Below are 24,404 nucleotides of genomic sequence, written 5' to 3' on the forward strand. Positions count from 1 at the left end.
CCAGATTATTATGTTTCTTTTTAGAAAATCTTTATATTTGATCAATTATTTTCAATACTGTATGGATTTTATTAATTTGACTGACCTTGTAACCATCATATCAAATCAAGAAATAAAAACACTGATTGAATGTAGCATAGAGCTACACAATGGACTATTTGTACCTAGTTTCTAGCTTTGCAAGTCAACTGACTTACTTTCTTGCTATGCCATTGGTGGACAAATAAATATAAAATACGCTTTCTTCATTCTTGAATAACTACAAATTATAACATGAAAACAGAAACACTTAGTCTACGTAGCTTCACTGTCATAACATTATACATTTATTATATTCAGCTGTTCCTAGTTAATATAACAAAATCAGAATGATGCAGCAAATGCACTCATTACCATATCCAAGAATATAAAACTGGCCTTTACTAAGTTAACCATTTTTACTGTGAACCAGCATTTTGTAAAAGTTACACTTCAAATATTAGATTATATATGTATATATATTATTATATTTCTTAATTAACAGAACACTAAATAAAGAAGTACACTAAACAATTATCTATTCTAATTATAAACTTTGTACTTGTTTGTAGCCTGCCACAGACTGCTGAGCCTAATCAAATGTGTCAACAAAGAATGTGAAACAAAATAATTTTAGGGTTTATATATAATATATATTTTGAAATAACAAAAAAGGCATAAATTACTGCACCAATATAATAGAATTCCACAATAATTCATCAACCACAGTAATTAAGCTGTATTTCAGTGTGAGAAAATATAAAATTTCAAGTTCACTGTATGTCTTACCTTACTACTTAGAATGCAGTATGAAAAGAAAGGATTTGAAGCCAGAATACTTAAAACCGATTGAGAAAGCCACTAGAAAGGACATTCTGAGCCTTCAGTTAATTACTCACATTGTACATGCAAACAGGGATAACACACGTTTCCCAAAATGAAAAGAGGTGGGCAGGGCCACTGTGTTTGATTCAGGGTATGTGGTGACATCTCAGCAAATATAAAAGATACAAGGTTATTATTTTAGATTCTAACTCATTAGTATTAGTAACTTGAACCAATGCTACATTCAATGTACCACGTGACACACAAAACTGATATTTAAGGTTTCATTTTTAATATTTACTTTTGAATTAAGAAATTCTCATGGATCATGCTACAAGTTGAATTGCAATATACAACTTGATACCAAACTTACTGACCTACATTCATAAAATAGTAGTTCATTTCTATTTTGAATACATGTCAACAAATACAACACAACATAGACTTTGACCCATTTCCTTAGCAATGGGGTTAAGAGTATCATGGGCTTATCTGTTATGCTATGAAATTTGGGTTTCATTGTAGCTAATGATGAAATAAATGCCATCTTTTATAGGAAGTAGTAAATCTTTTCATTCTTAATTTAATATGAATTGGTCTTTGTACAAGACTGTGATCCTTTCTTTAGCTCAAACATAGCAGCTAATAAAATGGCTCAGAGCTTTCAAGTACAGACTTTCAGCTCATAGTTTCACCTCTTGACTGATCTGAAATCTAATTACAACTGTAGCTATTGGGGATTCCCTCTTGTTTATATACCAAACACTATACAGAATACCACACCAAAATTCTATTAATGTTTCTGTTGTTTAGCCACAAACTCCTTATGTATGTCAGACTAATGGCTTTATCACTGCTTTACAAATTATAAGCTTTATCTGACAAGTCATCACAAAGTTCCTTTTAACAGTAAAATAATGTGTTCTTTAAAGTTAATGTTAAACAATGTTAAATTATGTCTACACATTTTAAATTAATTTTCATATTTTACCCATTATTCAAGCTAAAAAGAACGACTTAACACGCTTCACAAATCTTTGGCCAAAATTTAACTGAAAACAATTAATATAAAAGAAAAACTTTAATTTTCAAAAAGCTATATTACTAACAAAATATGTCATTTTCTACATGTATTTTAACAAGGTGAAAATATTCAAGGTTCAACCTGCATTTCATTTATGATACACCATAAATAAAATATAAATAATGATACATTTTATCTATAAAAACATTACAAAGAAGTTTCACTTACTTTTAGGGTTTCTGTCTGCTAAAAATACCACGGGTCCAACATCTTGTCCAAGGACCAATTTCTTGTAAGTGTTTATCACTGTTGTAAGGTCATCATTGGCTTTCAGAATATCACCTGAAATACAAAGTAGAGAGTGTGTTACAGAAAAACAGAGGAGAAATGGGATGTTTCAGTATATAAACAATTTACACAGTAGAGAGTGTGTTAAATCAAAATAGAGGAGAAACGGGATACTTCAGTATATAAACAATTTACACAGTAAAGAGTGTGTTACAGAAAAACAGAGGAGAAATGGGATACTTCAGTATATAAACAATTTACACAGTAGAGAGTGTGTTACAGAAAAACAGAGGAGAAATGGGATACTTCAGTATATAAACAATTTACATAGTAGAGAGTGTGTTACAAAAAAACAGAGAAGAAATGGGATACTTCAGTATATAAACAATTTACACAGTAGAGAGTGTGTTACAGAAAAACAGAGGAGAAATGGGATACTTCAGCATATAAACAATTTACATAGTAGAGAGTGTGTTAAATCAAAATAGAGGAGAAATGGGATACTTCAGTATATAAACAATTTACATAGTAGAGAGTGTGTTACATCAAAATAGAGGAGAAATGGGATACTTTAGTATATAAAAAATTTACATAGTAGAGAGTGTGTTACATCAAAATAGAGGAGAAATGGGATACTTTAGTATATAAAAAATTTACATAGTAGAGAGTGTGTTACATCAAAATAGAGGAGAAATGGGATACTTTAGTATATAAAAAATTTACATAGTAGAGAGTGTGTTACATCAAAATAGAGGAGAAATGGGATACTTCAGTATATAAACGATTTCCATAGTAGAGAGTGTGTTCAATCAAAATAGAGGAGAAATGGGATACTTCAGTATATAAACAATTTACATAGTAAAGAGTATGTTACATCAAAATAGAGGAGAAATGGGATACTTTAGTATATAAAAAATTTACATAGTAGAGAGTGTGTTACATCAAAATAGAGGAGAAATGGGATACTTTAGTATATAAAAAATTTACATAGTAGAGAGTGTGTTACATCAAAATAGAGGAGAAATGGGATACTTCAGTATATAAACGATTTCCATAGTAGAGAGTGTGTTCAATCAAAATAGAGGAGAAATGGGATACTTCAGTATATAAACAATTTACATAGTAAAGAGTATGTTACATCAAAATAGAGGAGAAATGGGATACTTCAGTATATAAACAATTTACATAGCGGAGAGTGTTACAGAAAAACAGAGGAGAAATGGGATACTTCAGAATATAAACAATTTACATAGTAGAGAGAGTGCTACATCAAAGTTGAGGAGAAACTGGATAATTCAGTACATAAACGATTTACATAGTAGAGTGCGTGTTAAAGAAAAATAGAGAAGAAATGGGATACTTCAGTATATAAACAATTTACATAGTAGAAAGTGTGTTACATCAAACTAGAGTAGAAATGGGATACTTCAGTATATAAACAATTTACACAGTAGAGAGTGTGTTACATCAAAATAGAGGAGAAACAGGATAATTCAGTACATACATGATTTACATAGTAGAGAGTGTGTTACAGAAAAATAGAGGAGAAATGGGATACTTCAGTATATAAATGATTTACATAGAAGAGAGTGTGTTACATCAAAATGGAGGAGAAATGGGATACTTCAGTATATAAACGATTTACATAGCAGAGTGTGTGTTACATCAAAGCAGAGGAGAAATGGGATGATTCAGTACATAAACGATTTACATAGTAGAGTGTGTGTTTCAGAAAAATAGAGGAGAAATGGGATGTTTTAGTACATAAACGATTTACATAGTACAGAGTGTGTTACATCAAAATAGAGGAGAAATGGGATACTTCAGTACATAAACGATTTACATAGTAGTGTGTGTGTTACAGAAAAACAGAGGAGAAATGGGATACTTCAGTATATAAATGATTTACATAGTAGAGTGTGTTACATCAAAATAGAGGAGAAATGGGATACTTTAGTACATAAACGATTTACATAGTAGAGTGTGTGTTACATCAAAATAGAGGAGAAATGGGATACTTCAGTACATAAACGATTTACATAGTGGAGTGTGTGTTACAGAAAAACAGAGGAGAAATGGGATACTTCAGTATATAAACAATTTACATATTAGAGTGTGTTACACCAAAATAGAGGAGAAACGGGATACTTCAGTACATAAACGATTTACATAACAGAGAGTGTGTTACACCAAAATAGAGGAGAAACGGGATACTTCAGTACATAAACGATTTCCATAGTAGAGTGTGTTACAGAAAAATAGAGGAGAAATGGGATAGTTCAGTATATAAACGATTTACTTAGTAGAGAGTGTGTTACATCAAAATACAGGAGAAACGGGATAATTCAGAACATACACGATTTACATAGTAGAGAGTGTGTTACAGAAAAATAGAGCAGAAATGGGATACTTCTGTATATAAACGATTTACATAGTAGAGTGTGTGTTACAGAAAAATAGAGGAGAAATGTGATGTTTCAGTATATAAACGATTTACATAGTAGAGAGTGTGTTACATCAAAATAGATGAGAAAAGGGATAATTCAGTATATAAACGATTTACATAGTAGAGAGTGTGTTACATCAAAAATGAGGAGAAATGGGATAATACAGTACATAAACGATTTACATAGTAGAGAGTGTGTTACATCAAAATAGAGGAGAAATGGGATAATTCAGTACATAAACGATTTACATAGTAGAGTGTGTGTTACAGAAAAATAGAGGAGAAATGTGATGTTTCAGTATATAAACGATTTACATAATAGAGAGTGTGTTACATCAAAATAGAGGAGAAATGGGATACTTCAGTACATAAACGATTTACATAGTAGAGAGTGTGTTACATCAAAGTAGAGGAGAAATGGGATACTTCAGTATATAAACGATTTACATAGCAGAGTGTGTGTTACATCAAAGTAGAGTAGAAATGGGATACTTCAGTATATAAACAATTTACATAGTAGAGAGTGTTACATCAAAATAGAGGAGAAATGGGATACTTCAGTATATAAACAATTTACATAGTAGAAAGTGTGTTACATCAAAATAGAGGAGAAATGGGATACTTCACTATATAAACAATTTACATAGTAGAAAGAGTGTTACATCAAACTAGAGTAGAAATGGGATACTTCAGTATATAAACGATTTCCATAGTAGAGAGTGTGTTCAATCAAAATAGAGGAGAAATGGGATACTTCAGTATATAAACAATTTACATAGTAAAGAGTATGTTACATCAAAATAGAGGAGAAATGGGATACTTCAGTATATAAACAATTTACGTAGCGGAGAGTGTTACAGAAAAACAGAGGAGAAATGGGATACTTCAGAATATAAACAATTTACATAGTAGAGAGAGTGCTACATCAAAGTAGAGGAGAAATGGGATACTTCAGAATATAAACAATTTACATAGTAGAGAGAGTGCTACATCAAAGTAGAGGAGAAACTGGATAATTCAGTACATAAACGATTTACATAGTAGAGTGCGTGTTAAAGAAAAATAGAGAAGAAATGGGATACTTCAGTATATAAACAATTTACATAGTAGAAAGTGTGTTACATCAAACTAGAGTAGAAATGGAATACTTCAGTATATAAACAATTTACATAGTAGAAAGTGTGTTACATCAAACTAGAGTAGAAATGGGATACTTCAGTATATAAACAATTTACACAGTAGAGAGTGTGTTACATCAAAATAAAGAAGAAACAGGATAATTCAGTACATACATGATTTACATAGTAGAGAGTGTGTTACAGAAAAATAGAGGAGAAATGGGATACTTCAGTATATAAATGATTTACAGAGTAGAGAGTGTGTTACATCAAAGTAGAGGAGAAATGGGATAATTCAGTACATAAACAATTTACATAGTAGAGTGTGTGTTTCAGAAAAATAGAGGAGAAATGGGATGTTTTAGTACATAAACGATTTACATAGTACAGAGTGTGTTACATCAAAATAGAGGAGAAATGGGATACTTCAGTACATAAACGATTTACATAGTAGAGTGTGTGTTACAGAAAAACTGAGGAGAAATGGGATACTTCAGTATATAAACAATTTACATAGTAGAGTGTGTTACATCAAAATAGAGGAGAAATGGGATACTTTAGTACATAAACGATTTACATAGTAGAGTTTGTGTTACATCAGAATAGAGGAGAAATGGGATACTTCAGGACATAAACAATTTACATATTAGAGTGTGTTACACCAAAATAGAGGAGAAACGGGATACTTCAGTACATAAACGATTTACCTAGTAGAGTGTGTGTTACAGAAAAACAGAGGAGAAATGGGATACTTCAGTATATAAACAATTTACATATTAGAGTGTGTTACACCAAAATAGAGGAGAAACGGGATACTTCAGTACATAAACGATTTCCATAGTAGAGTGTGTTACAGAAAAATAGAGGAGAAATGGGATAGTTCAGTATATAAACGATTTACTTAGTAGAGAGTGTGTTACATCAAAATAGAGGAGAAATGGGATAATTCAGAACATACACGATTTACATAGTAGAGAGTGTGTTACAGAAAAATAGAGCAGAAATGGGATACTTCTGTATATAAACAATTTACATAGTAGAGAGTGTGTTACATCAAAATAGAGGAGAAATGGGATACTTCAGTATATAAACAATTTACACAGTAAAGAGTGTGTTACAGAAAAACAGAGGAGAAATGGGATACTTCAGTATATAAACAATTTACACAGTAGAGAGTGTGTTACAAAAAACAGAGAAGAAATGGGATACTTCAGTATATAAACAATTTACACAGTAGAGAGTGTGTTACAGAAAAACAGAGGAGAAATGGGATACTTCAGCATATAAACAATTTACATAGTAGAGAGTGTGTTAAATCAAAATAGAGGAGAAATGGGATACTTCAGTATATAAACAATTTACACAGTAGAAAGTGTGTTACAAAAAAACAGAGAAGAAATGGGATACTTCTGTATATAAACGATTTACATAGTAGAGAGTGTGTTACATCAAAAATGAGGAGAAATGGGATAATACAGTACATAAACGATTTACATAGTAGAGAGTGTTACAGAAAAACAGAGGAGAAATGGGATACTTCTGTATATAAACGATTTACATAGTAGAGAGTGTGTTACATCAAAATAGATGAGAAAAGGGATAATTCAGTATATAAACGATTTACATAGTAGAGAGTGTGTTACATCAAAAATGAGGAGAAATGGGATAATACAGTACATAAACGATTTACATAGTAGAGAGTGTGTTACATCAAAATAGAGGAGAAATGGGATAATTCAGTACATAAACGATTTACATAGTAGAGTGTGTGTTACAGAAAAATAGAGCAGAAATGGGATACTTCTGTATATAAACGATTTACATAGTAGAGTGTGTGTTACAGAAAAATAGAGGAGAAATGTGATGTTTCAGTATATAAACGATTTACATAGTAGAGAGTGTGTTACATCAAAATAGATGAGAAAAGGGATAATTCAGTATATAAATGATTTACATAGTAGAGAGTGTGTTACATCAAAAATGAGGAGAAATGGGATAATACAGTACATAAACGATTTACATAGTAGAGAGTGTGTTACATCAAAATAGAGGAGAAATGGGATAATTCAGTACATAAACGATTTACATAGTAGAGTGTGTGTTACAGAAAAATAGAGGAGAAATGTGATGTTTCAGTATATAAACGATTTACATAGTAGAGAGTGTGTTACATCAAAATAGAGGAGAAATGGGATACTTCAGTACATAAACGATTTACATAGTAGAGAGTGTGTTACATCAAAGTAGAGGAGAAATGGGATACTTCAGTATATAAACGATTTACATAGCAGAGTGTGTGTTACATCAAAGTAGAGTAGAAATGGGATACTTCAGTATATAAACAATTTACATAGTAGAGAGTGTTACATCAAAATAGAGGAGAAATGGGATACTTCACTATATAAACAATTTACATAGTAGAAAGAGTGTTACATCAAACTAGAGTAGAAATGGGATACTTCAGTATATAAACGATTTCCATAGTAGAGAGTGTGTTCAATCAAAATAGAGGAGAAATGGGATACTTCAGTATATAAACAATTTACATAGTAAAGAGTATGTTACATCAAAATAGAGGAGAAATGGGATACTTCAGTATATAAATGATTTACAGAGTAGAGAGTGTGTTACATCAAAGTAGAGGAGAAATGGGATAATTCAGTACATAAACGATTTACATAGTAGAGTGTGTGTTTCAGAAAAATAGAGGAGAAATGGGATGTTTTAGTACATAAACGATTTACATAGTACAGAGTGTGTTACATCAAAATAGAGGAGAAATGGGATACTTCAGTACATAAACGATTTACATAGTAGAGTGTGTGTTACAGAAAAACTGAGGAGAAATGGGATACTTCAGTATATAAACAATTTACATAGTAGAGTGTGTTACATCAAAATAGAGGAGAAATGGGATACTTTAGTACATAAACGATTTACATAGTAGAGTTTGTGTTACATCAAAATAGAGGAGAAATGGGATACTTCAGGACATAAACAATTTACATATTAGAGTGTGTTACACCAAAATAGAGGAGAAACGGGATACTTCAGTACATAAACGATTTACCTAGTAGAGTGTGTGTTACAGAAAAACAGAGGAGAAATGGGATACTTCAGTATATAAACAATTTACATATTAGAGTGTGTTACACCAAAATAGAGGAGAAACGGGATACTTCAGTACATAAACGATTTCCATAGTAGAGTGTGTTACAGAAAAATAGAGGAGAAATGGGATAGTTCAGTATATAAACGATTTACTTAGTAGAGAGTGTGTTACATCAAAATAGAGGAGAAACGGGATAATTCAGAACATACACGATTTACATAGTAGAGAGTGTGTTACAGAAAAATAGAGCAGAAATGGGATACTTCTGTATATAAACGATTTACATAGTAGAGAGTGTGTTACATCAAAATAGAGGAGAAATGGGATACTTCAGTATATAAACAATTTACACAGTAAAGAGTGTGTTACAGAAAAACAGAGGAGAAATGGGATACTTCAGTATATAAACAATTTACACAGTAGAGTGTGTTACAGAAAAACAGAGGAGAAATGGGATACTTCAGTATATAAACAATTTACATAGTAGAGAGTGTGTTACAAAAAAACAGAGAAGAAATGGGATACTTCAGTATATAAACAATTTACACAGTAGAGAGTGTGTTACAGAAAAACAGAGGAGAAATGGGATACTTCAGCATATAAACAATTTACATAGTAGAGAGTGTGTTAAATCAAAATAGAGGAGAAATGGGATACTTCAGTATATAAACAATTTACATAGTAGAAAGTGTGTTACAAAAAAACAGAGAAGAAATGGGATACTTCTGTATATAAACGATTTACATAGTAGAGAGTGTGTTACATCAAAAATGAGGAGAAATGGGATAATACAGTACATAAACGATTTACATAGTAGAGAGTGTTACAGAAAAACAGAGGAGAAATGGGATACTTCAGAATATAAACAATTTACATAGTAGAGAGAGTGCTACATCAAAGTAGAGGAGAAACTGGATAATTCAGTATATAAACGATTTACATAGTAGAGTGCGTGTTAAAGAAAAATAGAGAAGAAATGGGATACTTCAGTATATAAACAATTTACATAGTAGAGTGCGTGTTACATCAAACTAGAGTAGAAATGGGATACTTCAGTATATAAACAATTTACATAGTAGAAAGTGTGTTACATCAAACTAGAGTAGAAATGGGATACTTCAGTATATAAACAATTTACACAGTAGAGAGTGTGTTACATCAAAATAAAGAAGAAACAGGATAATTCAGTACATACATGATTTACATAGTAGAGAGTGTGTTACAGAAAAATAGAGGAGAAATGGGATACTTCAGTATATAAATGATTTACAGAGTAGAGAGTGTGTTACATCAAAGTAGAGGAGAAATGGGATACTTCAGTATATAAACGATTTACATAGCAGAGTGTGTGTTACATCAAAGTAGAGTAGAAATGGGATACTTCAGTATATAAACAATTTACATAGTAGAGAGTGTGTTACATCAAAATAGAGGAGAAATGGGATACTTCAGTATATAAACAATTTACATAGTAGAAAGTGTGTTACATCAAAATAGAGGAGAAATGGGATACTTCACTATATAAACAATTTACATAGTAGAAAGAGTGTTACATCAAACTAGAGTAGAAATGGGATACTTCAGTATATAAACGATTTCCATAGTAGAGAGTGTGTTCAATCAAAATAGAGGAGAAATGGGATACTTCAGTATATAAACAATTTACATAGTAAAGAGTATGTTACATCAAAATAGAGGAGAAATGGGATACTTCAGTATATAAACAATTTACATGAGAGGAGAGTGTTACAGAAAAACAGAGGAGAAATGGGATACTTCAGAATATAAACAATTTACATAGTAGAGAGAGTGCTACATCAAAGTAGAGGAGAAACTGGATAATTCAGTATATAAACGATTTACATAGTAGAGTGCGTGTTAAAGAAAAATAGAGAAGAAATGGGATACTTCAGTATATAAACAATTTACATAGTAGAGTGCGTGTTACATCAAACTAGAGTAGAAATGGGATACTTCAGTATATAAACAATTTACATAGTAGAAAGTGTGTTACATCAAACTAGAGTAGAAATGGGATACTTCAGTATATAAACAATTTACACAGTAGAGAGTGTGTTACATCAAAATAAAGAAGAAACAGGATAATTCAGTACATACATGATTTACATAGTAGAGAGTGTGTTACAGAAAAATAGAGGAGAAATGGGATACTTCAGTATATAAATGATTTACAGAGTAGAGAGTGTGTTACATCAAAGTAGAGGAGAAATGGGATAATTCAGTACATAAACGATTTACATAGTAGAGTGTGTGTTACAGAAAAACTGAGGAGAAATGGGATACTTCAGTATATAAACAATTTACATAGTAGAGTGTGTTACATCAAAATAGAGGAGAAATGGGATACTTTAGTACATAAACGATTTACATAGTAGAGTTTGTGTTACATCAAAATAGAGGAGAAATGGGATACTTCAGGACATAAACAATTTACATATTAGAGTGTGTTACACCAAAATAGAGGAGAAACGGGATACTTCAGTACATAAACGATTTCCATAGTAGAGTGTGTTACAGAAAAATAGAGGAGAAATGGGATAGTTCAGTATATAAACGATTTACTTAGTAGAGAGTGTGTTACATCAAAATAGAGGAGAAACGGGATAATTCAGAACATACAACGATTTACATAGTAGAGAGTGTGTTACAGAAAAATAGAGCAGAAATGGGATACTTCTGTATATAAACGATTTACATAGTAGAGAGTGTGTTACATCAAAATAGAGGAGAAATGGGATACTTCAGTATATAAACAATTTACACAGTAAAGAGTGTGTTACAGAAAAACAGAGGAGAAATGGGATACTTCAGTATATAAACAATTTACACAGTAGAGAGTGTGTTACAGAAAAACAGAGGAGAAATGGGATACTTCAGTATATAAACAATTTACATAGTAGAGAGTGTGTTACAAAAAACAGAGAAGAAATGGGATACTTCAGTATATAAACAATTTACACAGTAGAGAGTGTTACAGAAAAACAGAGGAGAAATGGGATACTTCAGCATATAAACAATTTACATAGTAGAGAGTGTGTTAAATCAAAATAGAGGAGAAATGGGATACTTCAGTATATAAACAATTTACATAGTAGAAAGTGTGTTACAAAAAAACAGAGAAGAAATGGGATACTTCTGTATATAAACGATTTACATAGTAGAGAGTGTGTTACATCAAAAATGAGGAGAAATGGGATAATACAGTACATAAACGATTTACATAGTAGAGAGTGTTACAGAAAAACAGAGGAGAAATGGGATACTTCAGAATATAAACAATTTACATAGTAGAGAGAGTGCTACATCAAAGTAGAGGAGAAACTGGATAATTCAGTATATAAACGATTTACATAGTAGAGTGTGTTAAAGAAAAAATAGAGAAGAAATGGGATACTTCAGTATATAAACAATTTACATAGTAGAGTGCGTGTTACATCAAACTAGAGTAGAAATGGGATACTTCAGTATATAAACAATTTACATAGTAGAAAGTGTGTTACATCAAACTAGAGTAGAAATGGGATACTTCAGTATATAAACAATTTACACAGTAGAGAGTGTGTTACATCAAAATAAAGAAGAAACAGGATAATTCAGTACATACATGATTTACATAGTAGAGAGTGTGTTACAGAAAAATAGAGGAGAAATGGGATACTTCAGTATATAAATGATTTACAGAGTAGAGAGTGTGTTACATCAAAGTAGAGGAGAAATGGGATACTTCAGTATATAAACGATTTACATAGCAGAGTGTGTGTTACATCAAAGTAGAGTAGAAATGGGATACTTCAGTATATAAACAATTTACATAGTAGAGAGTGTGTTACATCAAAATAGAGGAGAAATGGGATACTTCAGTATATAAACAATTTACATAGTAGAAAGTGTGTTACATCAAAATAGAGGAGAAATGGGATACTTCACTATATAAACAATTTACATAGTAGAAAGAGTGTTACATCAAACTAGAGTAGAAATGGGATACTTCAGTATATAAACGATTTCCATAGTAGAGAGTGTGTTCAATCAAAATAGAGGAGAAATGGGATACTTCAGTATATAAACAATTTACATAGTAAAGAGTATGTTACATCAAAATAGAGGAGAAATGGGATACTTCAGTATATAAACAATTTACATGAGCGGAGAGTGTTACAGAAAACAGAGAGGAGAAATGGGATACTTCAGAATATAAACAATTTACATAGTAGAGAGAGTGCTACATCAAAGTAGAGGAGAAACTGGATAATTCAGTATATAAACGATTTACATAGTAGAGTGTGTTAAAGAAAAATAGAGAAGAAATGGGATACTTCAGTATATAAACAATTTACATAGTAGAGTGTGTTACATCAAACTAGAGTAGAAATGGGATACTCAGTATATAAACAATTTACATAGTAGAAAGTGTGTTACATCAAACTAGAGTAGAAATGGGATACTTCAGTATATAAACAATTTACACAGTAGAGAGTGTGTTACATCAAAATAAAGAAGAAACAGGATAATTCAGTACATACATGATTTACATAGTAGAGAGTGTGTTACAGAAAAATAGAGGAGAAATGGGATACTTCAGTATATAAATGATTTACAGAGTAGAGAGTGTGTTACATCAAAGTAGAGGAGAAATGGGATAATTCAGTACATAAACGATTTACATAGTAGAGTGTGTGTTCAGAAAAATAGAGGAGAAATGGGATGTTTTAGTACATAAACGATTTACATAGTACAGAGTGTGTTACATCAAAATAGAGGAGAAATGGGATACTTCAGTACATAAACGATTTACATAGTAGAGTGTGTGTTACAGAAAAACTGAGGAGAAATGGGATACTTCAGTACATAAACGATTTCCATAGTAGAGTGTGTTACAGAAAAATAGAGGAGAAATGGGATAGTTCAGTATATAAACGATTTACTTAGTAGAGAGTGTATTACATCAAAATAGAGGAGAAACGGGATAATTCAGAACATACACGATTTACATAGTAGAGAGTGTGTTACAGAAAAATGGAGCAGAAATGGGATACTTCTGTATATAAACGATTTACATAGTAGAGAGTGTGTTACAAAAAAACAGAGAAGAAATGGGATACTTCAGTATATAAACAATTTACACAGTAGAGAGTGTTACAGAAAAACAGAGGAGAAATGGGATACTTCAGCATATAAACAATTTACATAGTAGAGAGTGTGTTAAATCAAAATAGAGGAGAAATGGGATACTTCAGTATATAAACAATTTACATAGTAGAAAGTGTGTTACAAAAAAACAGAGAAGAAATGGGATACTTCTGTATATAAACGATTTACATAGTAGAGAGTGTGTTACATCAAAAATGAGGAGAAATGGGATAATACAGTACATAAACGATTTACATAGTAGAGAGTGTTACAGAAAAACAGAGGAGAAATGGGATACTTCAGAATATAAACAATTTACATAGTAGAGAGTGCTACATCAAAGTAGAGGAGAAACTGGATAATTCAGTATATAAACGATTTACATAGTAGAGTGTGTTAAAGAAAAATAGAGAAGAAATGGGATACTTCAGTATATAAACAATTTACATAGTAGAGTGCGTGTTACATCAAACTAGAGTAGAAATGGGATACTTCAGTATATAAACAATTTACATAGTAGAAAGTGTGTTACATCAAACTAGAGTAGAAATGGGATACTTCAGTATATAAACAATTTACACAGTAGAGAGTGTGTTACATCAAAATAAAGAAGAAACAGGATAATTCAGTACATACATGATTTACATAGTAGAGAGTGTGTTACAGAAAAATAGAGGAGAAATGGGATACTTCAGTATATAAATGATTTACAGAGTAGAGAGTGTGTTACATCAAAGTAGAGGAGAAATGGGATACTTCAGTATATAAACGATTTACATAGCAGAGTGTGTGTTACATCAAAGTAGAGTAGAAATGGGATACTTCAGTATATAAACAATTTACATAGTAGAGAGTGTGTTACATCAAAATAGAGGAGAAATGGGATACTTCAGTATATAAACAATTTACATAGTAGAAAGTGTGTTACATCAAAATAGAGGAGAAATGGGATACTTCACTATATAAACAATTTACATAGTAGAAAGAGTGTTACATCAAACTAGAGTAGAAATGGGATACTTCAGTATATAAACGATTTCCATAGTAGAGAGTGTGTTCAATCAAAATAGAGGAGAAATGGGATACTTCAGTATATAAACAATTTACATAGTAAAGAGTATGTTACATCAAAATAGAGGAGAAATGGGATACTTCAGTATATAAACAATTTCACGTAGGAGAGTGTTACAGAAAAACAGAGGAGAAATGGGATACTTCAGAATATAAACAATTTACATAGTAGAGAGAGTGCTACATCAAAGTAGAGGAGAAACTGGATAATTCAGTATATAAACGATTTACATAGTAGAGTGCGTGTTAAAGAAAAAAAATAGAGAAGAAATGGGATACTTCAGTATATAAACAATTTACATAGTAGAGTGCAAGGTTACATCAAACTAGAGTAGAAATGGGATACTCAGTATATAAACAATTTACATAGTAGAAAGTGTGTTACATCAAACTAGAGTAGAAATGGGATACTTCAGTATATAAACAATTTACACAGTAGAGAGTGTGTTACATCAAAATAAAGAAGAAACAGGATAATTCAGTACATACATGATTTACATAGTAGAGAGTGTGTTACAGAAAAATAGAGGAGAAATGGGATACTTCAGTATATAAATGATTTACAGAGTAGAGAGTGTGTTACATCAAAGTAGAGGAGAAATGGGATAATTCAGTACATAAACGATTTACATAGTAGAGTGTGTGTTTCAGAAAAATAGAGGAGAAATGGGATGTTTTAGTACATAAACGATTTACATAGTACAGAGTGTGTTACATCAAAATAGAGGAGAAATGGGATACTTCAGTACATAAACGATTTACATAGTAGAGTGTGTGTTACAGAAAAACTGAGGAGAAATGGGATACTTCAGTACATAAACGATTTCCATAGTAGAGTGTGTTACAGAAAAATAGAGGAGAAATGGGATAGTTCAGTATATAAACGATTTACTTAGTAGAGAGTGTGTTACATCAAAGTAGAGGAGAAATGGGATAATTCAGTACATAAACGATTTACATAGTAGAGTGTGTGTTTCAGAAAAATAGAGGAGAAATGGGATGTTTTAGTACATAAACGATTTACATAGTACAGAGTGTGTTACATCAAAATAGAGGAGAAATGGGATACTTCAGTACATAAACGATTTACATAGTAGAGTGTGTGTTACAGAAAAACTGAGGAGAAATGGGATACTTCAGTACATAAACGATTTCCATAGTAGAGTGTGTTACAGAAAAATAGAGGAGAAATGGGATAGTTCAGTATATAAACGATTTACTTAGTAGAGAGTGTATTACATCAAAATAGAGGAGAAACGGGATAATTCAGAACATACACGATTTACATAGTAGAGAGTGTGTTACAGAAAAATGGAGCAGAAATGGGATACTTCTGTATATAAACGATTTACATAGTAGAGAGTGTGTTACATCAAAATAGAGGAGAAATGGGATACTTCAGTATATAAACAATTTACACAGTAAAGAGTGTGTTACAGAAAACAGAGGAGAAATGGGATACTTCAGTATATAAACACCCCACACAGTAGAGAGTGTGTTACAGAAAAACAGAGGAGAAATGGGATACTTCAGTATATAAACAATTTACACAGTAGAGAGTGTGTTACAGAAAAACAAAGGAGAAATGGGATACTTCAGCATATAAACAATTTACATAGTAGAGAGTGTGTTAAATCAAAATAGAGGAGAAATGGGATACTTCAGTATATAAACAATTTACATAGTAGAGAGTGTGTTACATCAAAATAGAGGAGAAATGGGATACTTTAGTATATAAACAATTTACATAGTAGAGAGTGTGTTACATCAAAATAGAGGAGAAATGGGATACTTCAGTATATAAACAATTTACATAGTAGAAAGTGTGTTACATCAAAATAGAGGAGAAACGGGATACTTCAGTATATAAACAACTTGCATAGTAGAGAGTGTGTTACATCAAAATAGAGGAGAAACGGGATACTTCAGTATATAAACAACTTACATAATAGAGAGTGTGTTACATCAAAATAAAGCAACACGTACATCATTAATTTACAGTACCAAGTGATTAGGTTACTATAACAACCAGAGGAGCAACACATGTATAACATTAATTTAGAGTAACAAGTAATTAGGTTACTATAACAACCACAGGAGCAACATATGTACATCATTAATTTAGAGTAACAAGTGATTAAGTTACTATAACAACCACAGGAGCAACACATGTACGCCATTAATTTAGAGTAACAAGTGATTACGTTACTATAACAACCACAGGAGCAACACATGTACGTCATCAATTTACAGTAACAAGTGATTAGGTTACTATAACAACCACAGGAGCAACACATGTACGTCATCAATTTACAGTAACAAGTGATTAGATTACTATAACAACCACAGGAGCAACACATGTACGTCATCAATTTACAGTAACAAGTGATTAGGTTACTATAACAACCACAGGATCAACATGTGTACGTCATCAATTTACAGTGACAAGTGATTAGGTAACTATAACAACCACAGGATCAACATGTGTATGTCATCAATTTACAGTGACAAGTGATTAGGTAACTATAACAACCACAGGAGCAACATATGTACATCATCAATTTACAGTAACAAGCGATTAGGTTACTATAACAACCACAGGAGCAACATATGTACGTCATCAATTTACAGTAACAAGTGATTAGGTTACTATAACAACCACAGGAGCAACACATGTACGTCATCAATTTACAGTAACAAGTGATTAGGTTACTATAACAACCACAGGATCAACATGTGTACGTCATCAATTTACAGTGACAAGTAATTAGGTAACTATAACAACCACAGGATCAACATGTGTATGTCATCAATTTACAGTGACAAGTGATTAGGTAACTATAACAACCACAGGATCAACATATGTACGTCATCAATTTACAGTGACAAGTGATTAGGTAACTATAACAACCACAGGATCAACATGTGTATGTCATCAATTTACAGTGACAAGTGATTAGGTAACTATAACAACCACAGGAGCAACATATGTACATCATCAATTTACAGTAACAAGTGAATAGGTTACTATAACAACCACAGGAGGAACACATGTACGTCATCAATTTACAGTAACAAGTGAATAGGTTACTATAACAAGAACACAAGCCTTCACATATCAACTGATAGTGAGAATGTGTTCTCTCTAATATACATTTACTTTAAGTTGTATAAAAAAGTATCATATATTTTTGAAATTATGTATAAATGATTCTGTATCTTACATTCACTGTGTTTGTAAGAAGTTGTAAGCAAACAATTAGAGTACTACTGTATATTATAGTTTGTAGATCAACATGATAAAGGCTGCTTCATGAAGTACACAAATTTTATGTCCCTTAAAGAAGTTTTCGACAAAAGATACTAGTTATCTAATATATTTTATTACAAAGAAACATATTAGTAACACTCTTGTAGTTGTGTAATTGGTTTATTTAGTTGCTAATTACAAATCTAAACAATGAGCTACCAATGTCATGTCAACCAAGAATATCGAAACTTGTTTTTAGTATTCATTGTAAGACTTCAGACTTAATATTGAACCAATGTGTGTGTGTGTGTGTGGGGGTCAATTATTTTAAAAAAATTAAAATAAGTATGAAATAGGAAACTTAATTTTGTTTGTAAAACTAAGTAGAAGTTGAATAACACATTTTATGTTTTATTTACTAACCTAATCCTTCATCTTTTTCATCCATTTCACCAGCTAACCTGAAAAGTTTGGGACGTAGCCTTTCACAACAGTCAAATAAATCCTACAACAGTAACAAAACATAACTGTATTTGATGCAATATGAGTTATAAAACCTAAACACACTTATGTACAACAACTGTAATTAGTTGACAAACACAGACAATAAACTCACATTGTTTCCATCTCTAAGTTCTAGTAGATTTCACATAAGGATTCGTGTACAAGACCTGATACAAGTAATTTATTGTTCCACCTTTCTCACAGTGTGCTACTTTCTTTTGTGGCTTAATTTACTTTAAGATGAAGTTGTGAAGAAGAAACTCAAAGGGTTGTTGTTACAGAACTCAAATATCAACAAATTGAATTTCTTCTAAGAGATGAGAACTTCCAAGAAAATTACCTTAAAATGTAATTTCCATTCCACAAGATGGTGAGAATAAAGACATACAAGCACAAATTGGAATTTGATAATTATTAAAACACCAACTAAATTAACTACTGTCCCCTTTATCTTTGTTGTTAAAATAGAAAACATCATATAAGAGGAAGCATGAGATAATAACTGGATGGATACAACAGTGATTACAAGTTTCTCACAAATATGACTACACTAATGACATGCTGTATAATAAAACAATCTGATAATTATAACTACACTAATGACATGCTGTATAATAAAACAATCTGATAATTATAACTACACTATTGACATGCTGTATAATAAAACAATCTGATAATTATAACTACACTAATGACATGCTGTATAATAAAACAATCTGATAATTATAACTACACTAATGACATGCTGTATAATAAAACAATCTGATAATTATAACTACACTATTGACATGCTGTATAATAAAACAATCTGATAATTATAACTACACTAATGACATGCTGTATAATAAAACAATCTGATAATTATAACTACACTAATGACATGCTGTATAATAAAACAATCTGATAATTATAACTACACTAATGTCATGCTGTATAATAAAACAACCTGATAATTATAACTACACTAATGACATGCTGTATAATAAAACACTGATAATTATAACTACACTAATGACATGCTGTATAATAAAACAATCCGATAATTATAATTACACTAATGACATGCTGTATAATAAAACAACCTGATAATTATAACTACACTAATGACATGCTGTATAATAAAACAATCTGATAATTATAACTACACTAATGACATGCTGTATAATAAAACACTGATAATTATAACTACACTAATGACATGCTGTATAATAAAACAATCTGATAATTATAACTACACTAATGACATGCTGTATAATAAAACAATCTGATAATTATAACTACACTAATGACATGCTGTATAATAAAACCTGATAATTATAATTACACTAATGACATCCTGTATAATAAAACAACCTGATAATTATAACTACACTAATGACATGCTGTATAATAAAACAACCTGATAATTATAATTACACTAATGACATGCTGTATAATAAAACAACCTGATAATTATAATTACACTAATGAGATGCTGTATAATAAAACAATCTGATAATTATAATTACACTAATGAGATGCTGTATAATAAAACAATCTGATAATTATAATTAAACTAATGAGATGCTGTATAATAAAACAATCTGATAATTATAATTACACTAATGAGATGCTGTATAATAAAACAATCTGATAATTATAATTACACTAATGAGATGCTGTATAATAAAACAATCTGATAATTATAATTACACTGATGAGATGCTGTATAATAAAACAATCTGATAATTATAACTACACTGATGAGATGCTGTATAATAAAACAATCTGATAATTATAACTACACTGATGAGATGCTGTATAATAAAACAACCTGATAATTATAACTACACTAATGACATGCTGTATAATAAAACAACCTGATAATTATAACTACACTAATGACATGCTGTATAATAAAACAACCTGATAATTATAACTACACTAATGACATGCTGTATAATAAAACAACCTGATAATTATAACTACACTAATGACATGCTGTATAATAAAATCTGATAATTATAACTACACTAATGACATGCTGTATAATAAAACAATCTGATAATTATAACTACACTAATGACATGCTGTATAATAAAACAATCTGATAATTATAACTACACTAATGACATGCTGTATAATAAAACAATCTGATAATTATAACTACACTAATGACATGCTGTATAATAAAACAACCTGATAATTATAACTACACTAATGACATGCTGTATAATAAAACAACCTGATAATTATAACTACACTAATGACATGCTGTATAGTAAAACAACCTGATAATTATAACTACACTAATGACATGCTGTATAGTAAAACAACCTGATAATTATAACTACACTAATGACATGCTGTATAGTAAAACAACCTGATAATTATAACTACACTAATGACATGCTGTATACTAAAACAACCTGATAATTATAACTACACTAATGACATGCTGTATAGTAAAAACAACCTGATAATTATAACTACACTAATGACATGCTGTATAATAAAACAACCTGATAATTATAACTACACTAATGACATGCTGTATAATAAAACAATCTGATAATTATAACTACACTAATGACACGCTGTATAATAAAACAATCTGATAATTATAATTACATTAATGACATGCTGTATAATAAAACAATCTGATAATTATAACTACACTAATGACATGCTGTATAATAAAACAATCTGATAATTATAACTACACTAATGACATGCTGTATAATAAAACAATCTGATAATTATAACTACACTAATGACATGCTGTATAATAAAACAATCTGATAATTATAACTACACTAATGACATGCTGTATAATAAAACAATCTGATAATTATAACTACACTAATGACATGCTGTATAATAAAACAATCTGATAATTATAACTACACTAATGACATGCTGTATAATAAAACAATCTGATAATTATAACTACACTAATGACATGCTGTATAATAAAACAATCTGATAATTATAACTACACTAATGACATGCTGTATAATAAAACAATCTGATAATTATAACTACACTAATGACATGCTGTATAATAAAACAATCTGATAATTATAACTACACTAATGAGACGCTGTATAATAAAACAATCCGATAATTATAATTACACTAATGAGATGCTGTATGATAAAACAATCTGATAATTATAATTACACTAATGACATGCTGTATAACAAAACAATCTGATAATTATAATTACACTAATGACATGCTGTATAACAAAACAATCTGATAATTATAATTACACTAATGACATGCTGTATAATAAAACAATCTGATAATTATAACTACACTAATGAGGGCGCTGTATAATAAAACAATCCGATAATTATAATTACACTAATGAGATGCTGTATAATAAAACAATCCGATAATTATAACTACACTAATGAGACGCTGTATAATAAAACAATCCGATAATTATAATTACACTAATGAGATGCTGTATAATAAAACAATCTGATAATTATAATTACACTAATGAGATGCTGTATAATAAAACAATCTGATAATTATAATTACACTAATGACATGCTGTATAACAAAACAATCTGATAATTATAACTACACTAATGACATGCTGTATAATAAAACAATCTGATAATTATAACTACACTAATGACATGCTGTATAATAAAACAATCTGATAATTATAACTACACTAATGACATGCTGTATAATAAAAAACACTGATAATTATAACTACACTAATGACATGCTGTATAATAAAACAATCTGATAATTATAACTACACTAATGACATGCTGTATAATAAAACAATCTGATAATTATAACTACACTAATGACATGCTGTATAATAAAACAATCTGATAATTATAACTACACTAATGACATGCTGTATAATAAAACAATCTGATAATTATAACTACACTAATGACATGCTGTATAATAAAACAATCTGATAATTATAACTACACTAATGAGATGCTGTATAATAAAACAATCTGATAATTATAATTACACTAATGACATGCTGTATAATAAAACAATCTGATAATTATAATTACACTAATGACATGCTGTATAACAAAACAATCTGATAATTATAATTACACTAATGACATGCTGTATAACAAAACAATCTGATAATTATAATTACACTAATGACATGCTGTATAATAAAACAATCTGATAATTATAACTACACTAATGAGACGCTGTATAATAAAACAATCCGATAATTATAATTACACTAATGAGATGCTGTATAATAAAACAATCTGATAATTATAACTACACTAATGAGACGCTGTATAATAAAACAATCCGATAATTATAATTACACTAATGAGATGCTGTATAATAAAACAATCTGATAATTATAATTACACTAATGAGATGCTGTATAATAAAACAATCTGATAATTATAATTACACTAATGACATGCTGTATAACAAAACAATCTGATAATTATAATTACACTAATGACATGCTGTATAATAAAACAATCTGATAATTATAACTACACTAATGACATGCTGTATAACAAAACAATCTGATAATTATATTTAATGACAATAATTTGTGATGATGAGTCACCCATCTGAAGTTAAACTGTATCTCAAAACAGCTGGTGAAGATATTAAAACTTTAAAATACAGACCAAGATTTCTTTATTAACCTGAAGATAACCAAGAAAGGTTGAAACATTGTTCTCTATTTTAATAAATGTTTTGATACCCATACCAGCCATCTTTTGATATATTTGTACAAAGAAAATATTATTATGAAGTGGTGATTATTTTCAAATCTGAGAAGAAACATAACAGACAGGTTCATCACCTTCATGAGTTCTCTCTCTTCCAGAGATGTTTCCTTTGACTTGTAATTACGCAACATATCACTTAGAACTTTGGCATTGTTTTGTCCCATTTCCAGCTCAGTGATACGTCGTGCTGTACGTTCCATTCTTTTATCGGCCTGTGGGGGGTACGGAAATGTTTTTCAAGATTATATTTAAATGTTTAGTGGTATTAAAGGAAGTTAAGGATTATAACTTGAGTAATTTATTGAGTAAATTATAGGATTTAACGAAAGTGACATTTAATGTGATAAAATGGACACTATGGTTAGGATACCAGTGACAAAATATAATACATCTAGAGTGAACCACAAACAAGAACTGGAGTAAATAATGGCTACCATGATCAGGATATGTGTGAAAATACAATACACCTAGATTAAATATTACAATAATTACAGCACAAATCAATGTTAGAAAATAAATACAAGTCAAATTCCCTGTTTTTTAATGACACACACACACAAAAACCATACATGAGAATAAACACAAAACTTGTTTCTGAGATTTACAATGATATCTAGCTTCTTATTCAATTAATGTAAACATAAGTACGTCATGAAATGTTTTTGTAGATTAGCGATATCAAAATATGGAGTCTAGAAAAATGTAACATAACTAAATACAATTTGCTTCATTTTAATCGGTTTTATTATATACTTTGTTTTCTGGCATTTCAATTGTCGATTGAATACTCTCTTTGTGAATTTGTATAGGGCTGATTTCCAGTGCAAATACATAATTATTTTTGTAACATTTACTTTA

General features: G+C 30.1%; 1 protein-coding gene across 3 annotated transcripts in view; it reads right to left on the minus strand.

The window, feature by feature from the left end:
• Positions 1-23,779, minus strand: part of LOC143224644 (ADP-ribosylation factor-binding protein GGA1-like) — a 54,068-nt gene extending 30,289 nt beyond the window's left edge. For all 3 annotated transcript variants that reach the window (XR_013013386.1, XM_076452766.1, XM_076452765.1), the window contains exons 1-3: positions 23,621-23,779; positions 18,727-18,808; positions 2,096-2,209 (exon numbers count right to left, since the gene is read on the minus strand). Coding sequence is in view for 2 of the 3 variants with exons in the window: in XM_076452766.1 (XP_076308881.1) it covers positions 2,096-2,209; positions 18,727-18,808; positions 23,621-23,746 (322 nt within the window). In the remaining variant the exon portion in view is untranslated. The remainder of the gene's footprint in view (positions 1-2,095; positions 2,210-18,726; positions 18,809-23,620) is intronic.
• Positions 23,780-24,404: the final 625 nt, after the last annotated feature.

Source organism: Tachypleus tridentatus, chromosome 9, assembly GCF_004210375.1.
Source record: "Tachypleus tridentatus isolate NWPU-2018 chromosome 9, ASM421037v1, whole genome shotgun sequence".
In the NCBI taxonomy this organism is placed as follows: domain Eukaryota; kingdom Metazoa; phylum Arthropoda; class Merostomata; order Xiphosura; family Limulidae; genus Tachypleus; species Tachypleus tridentatus.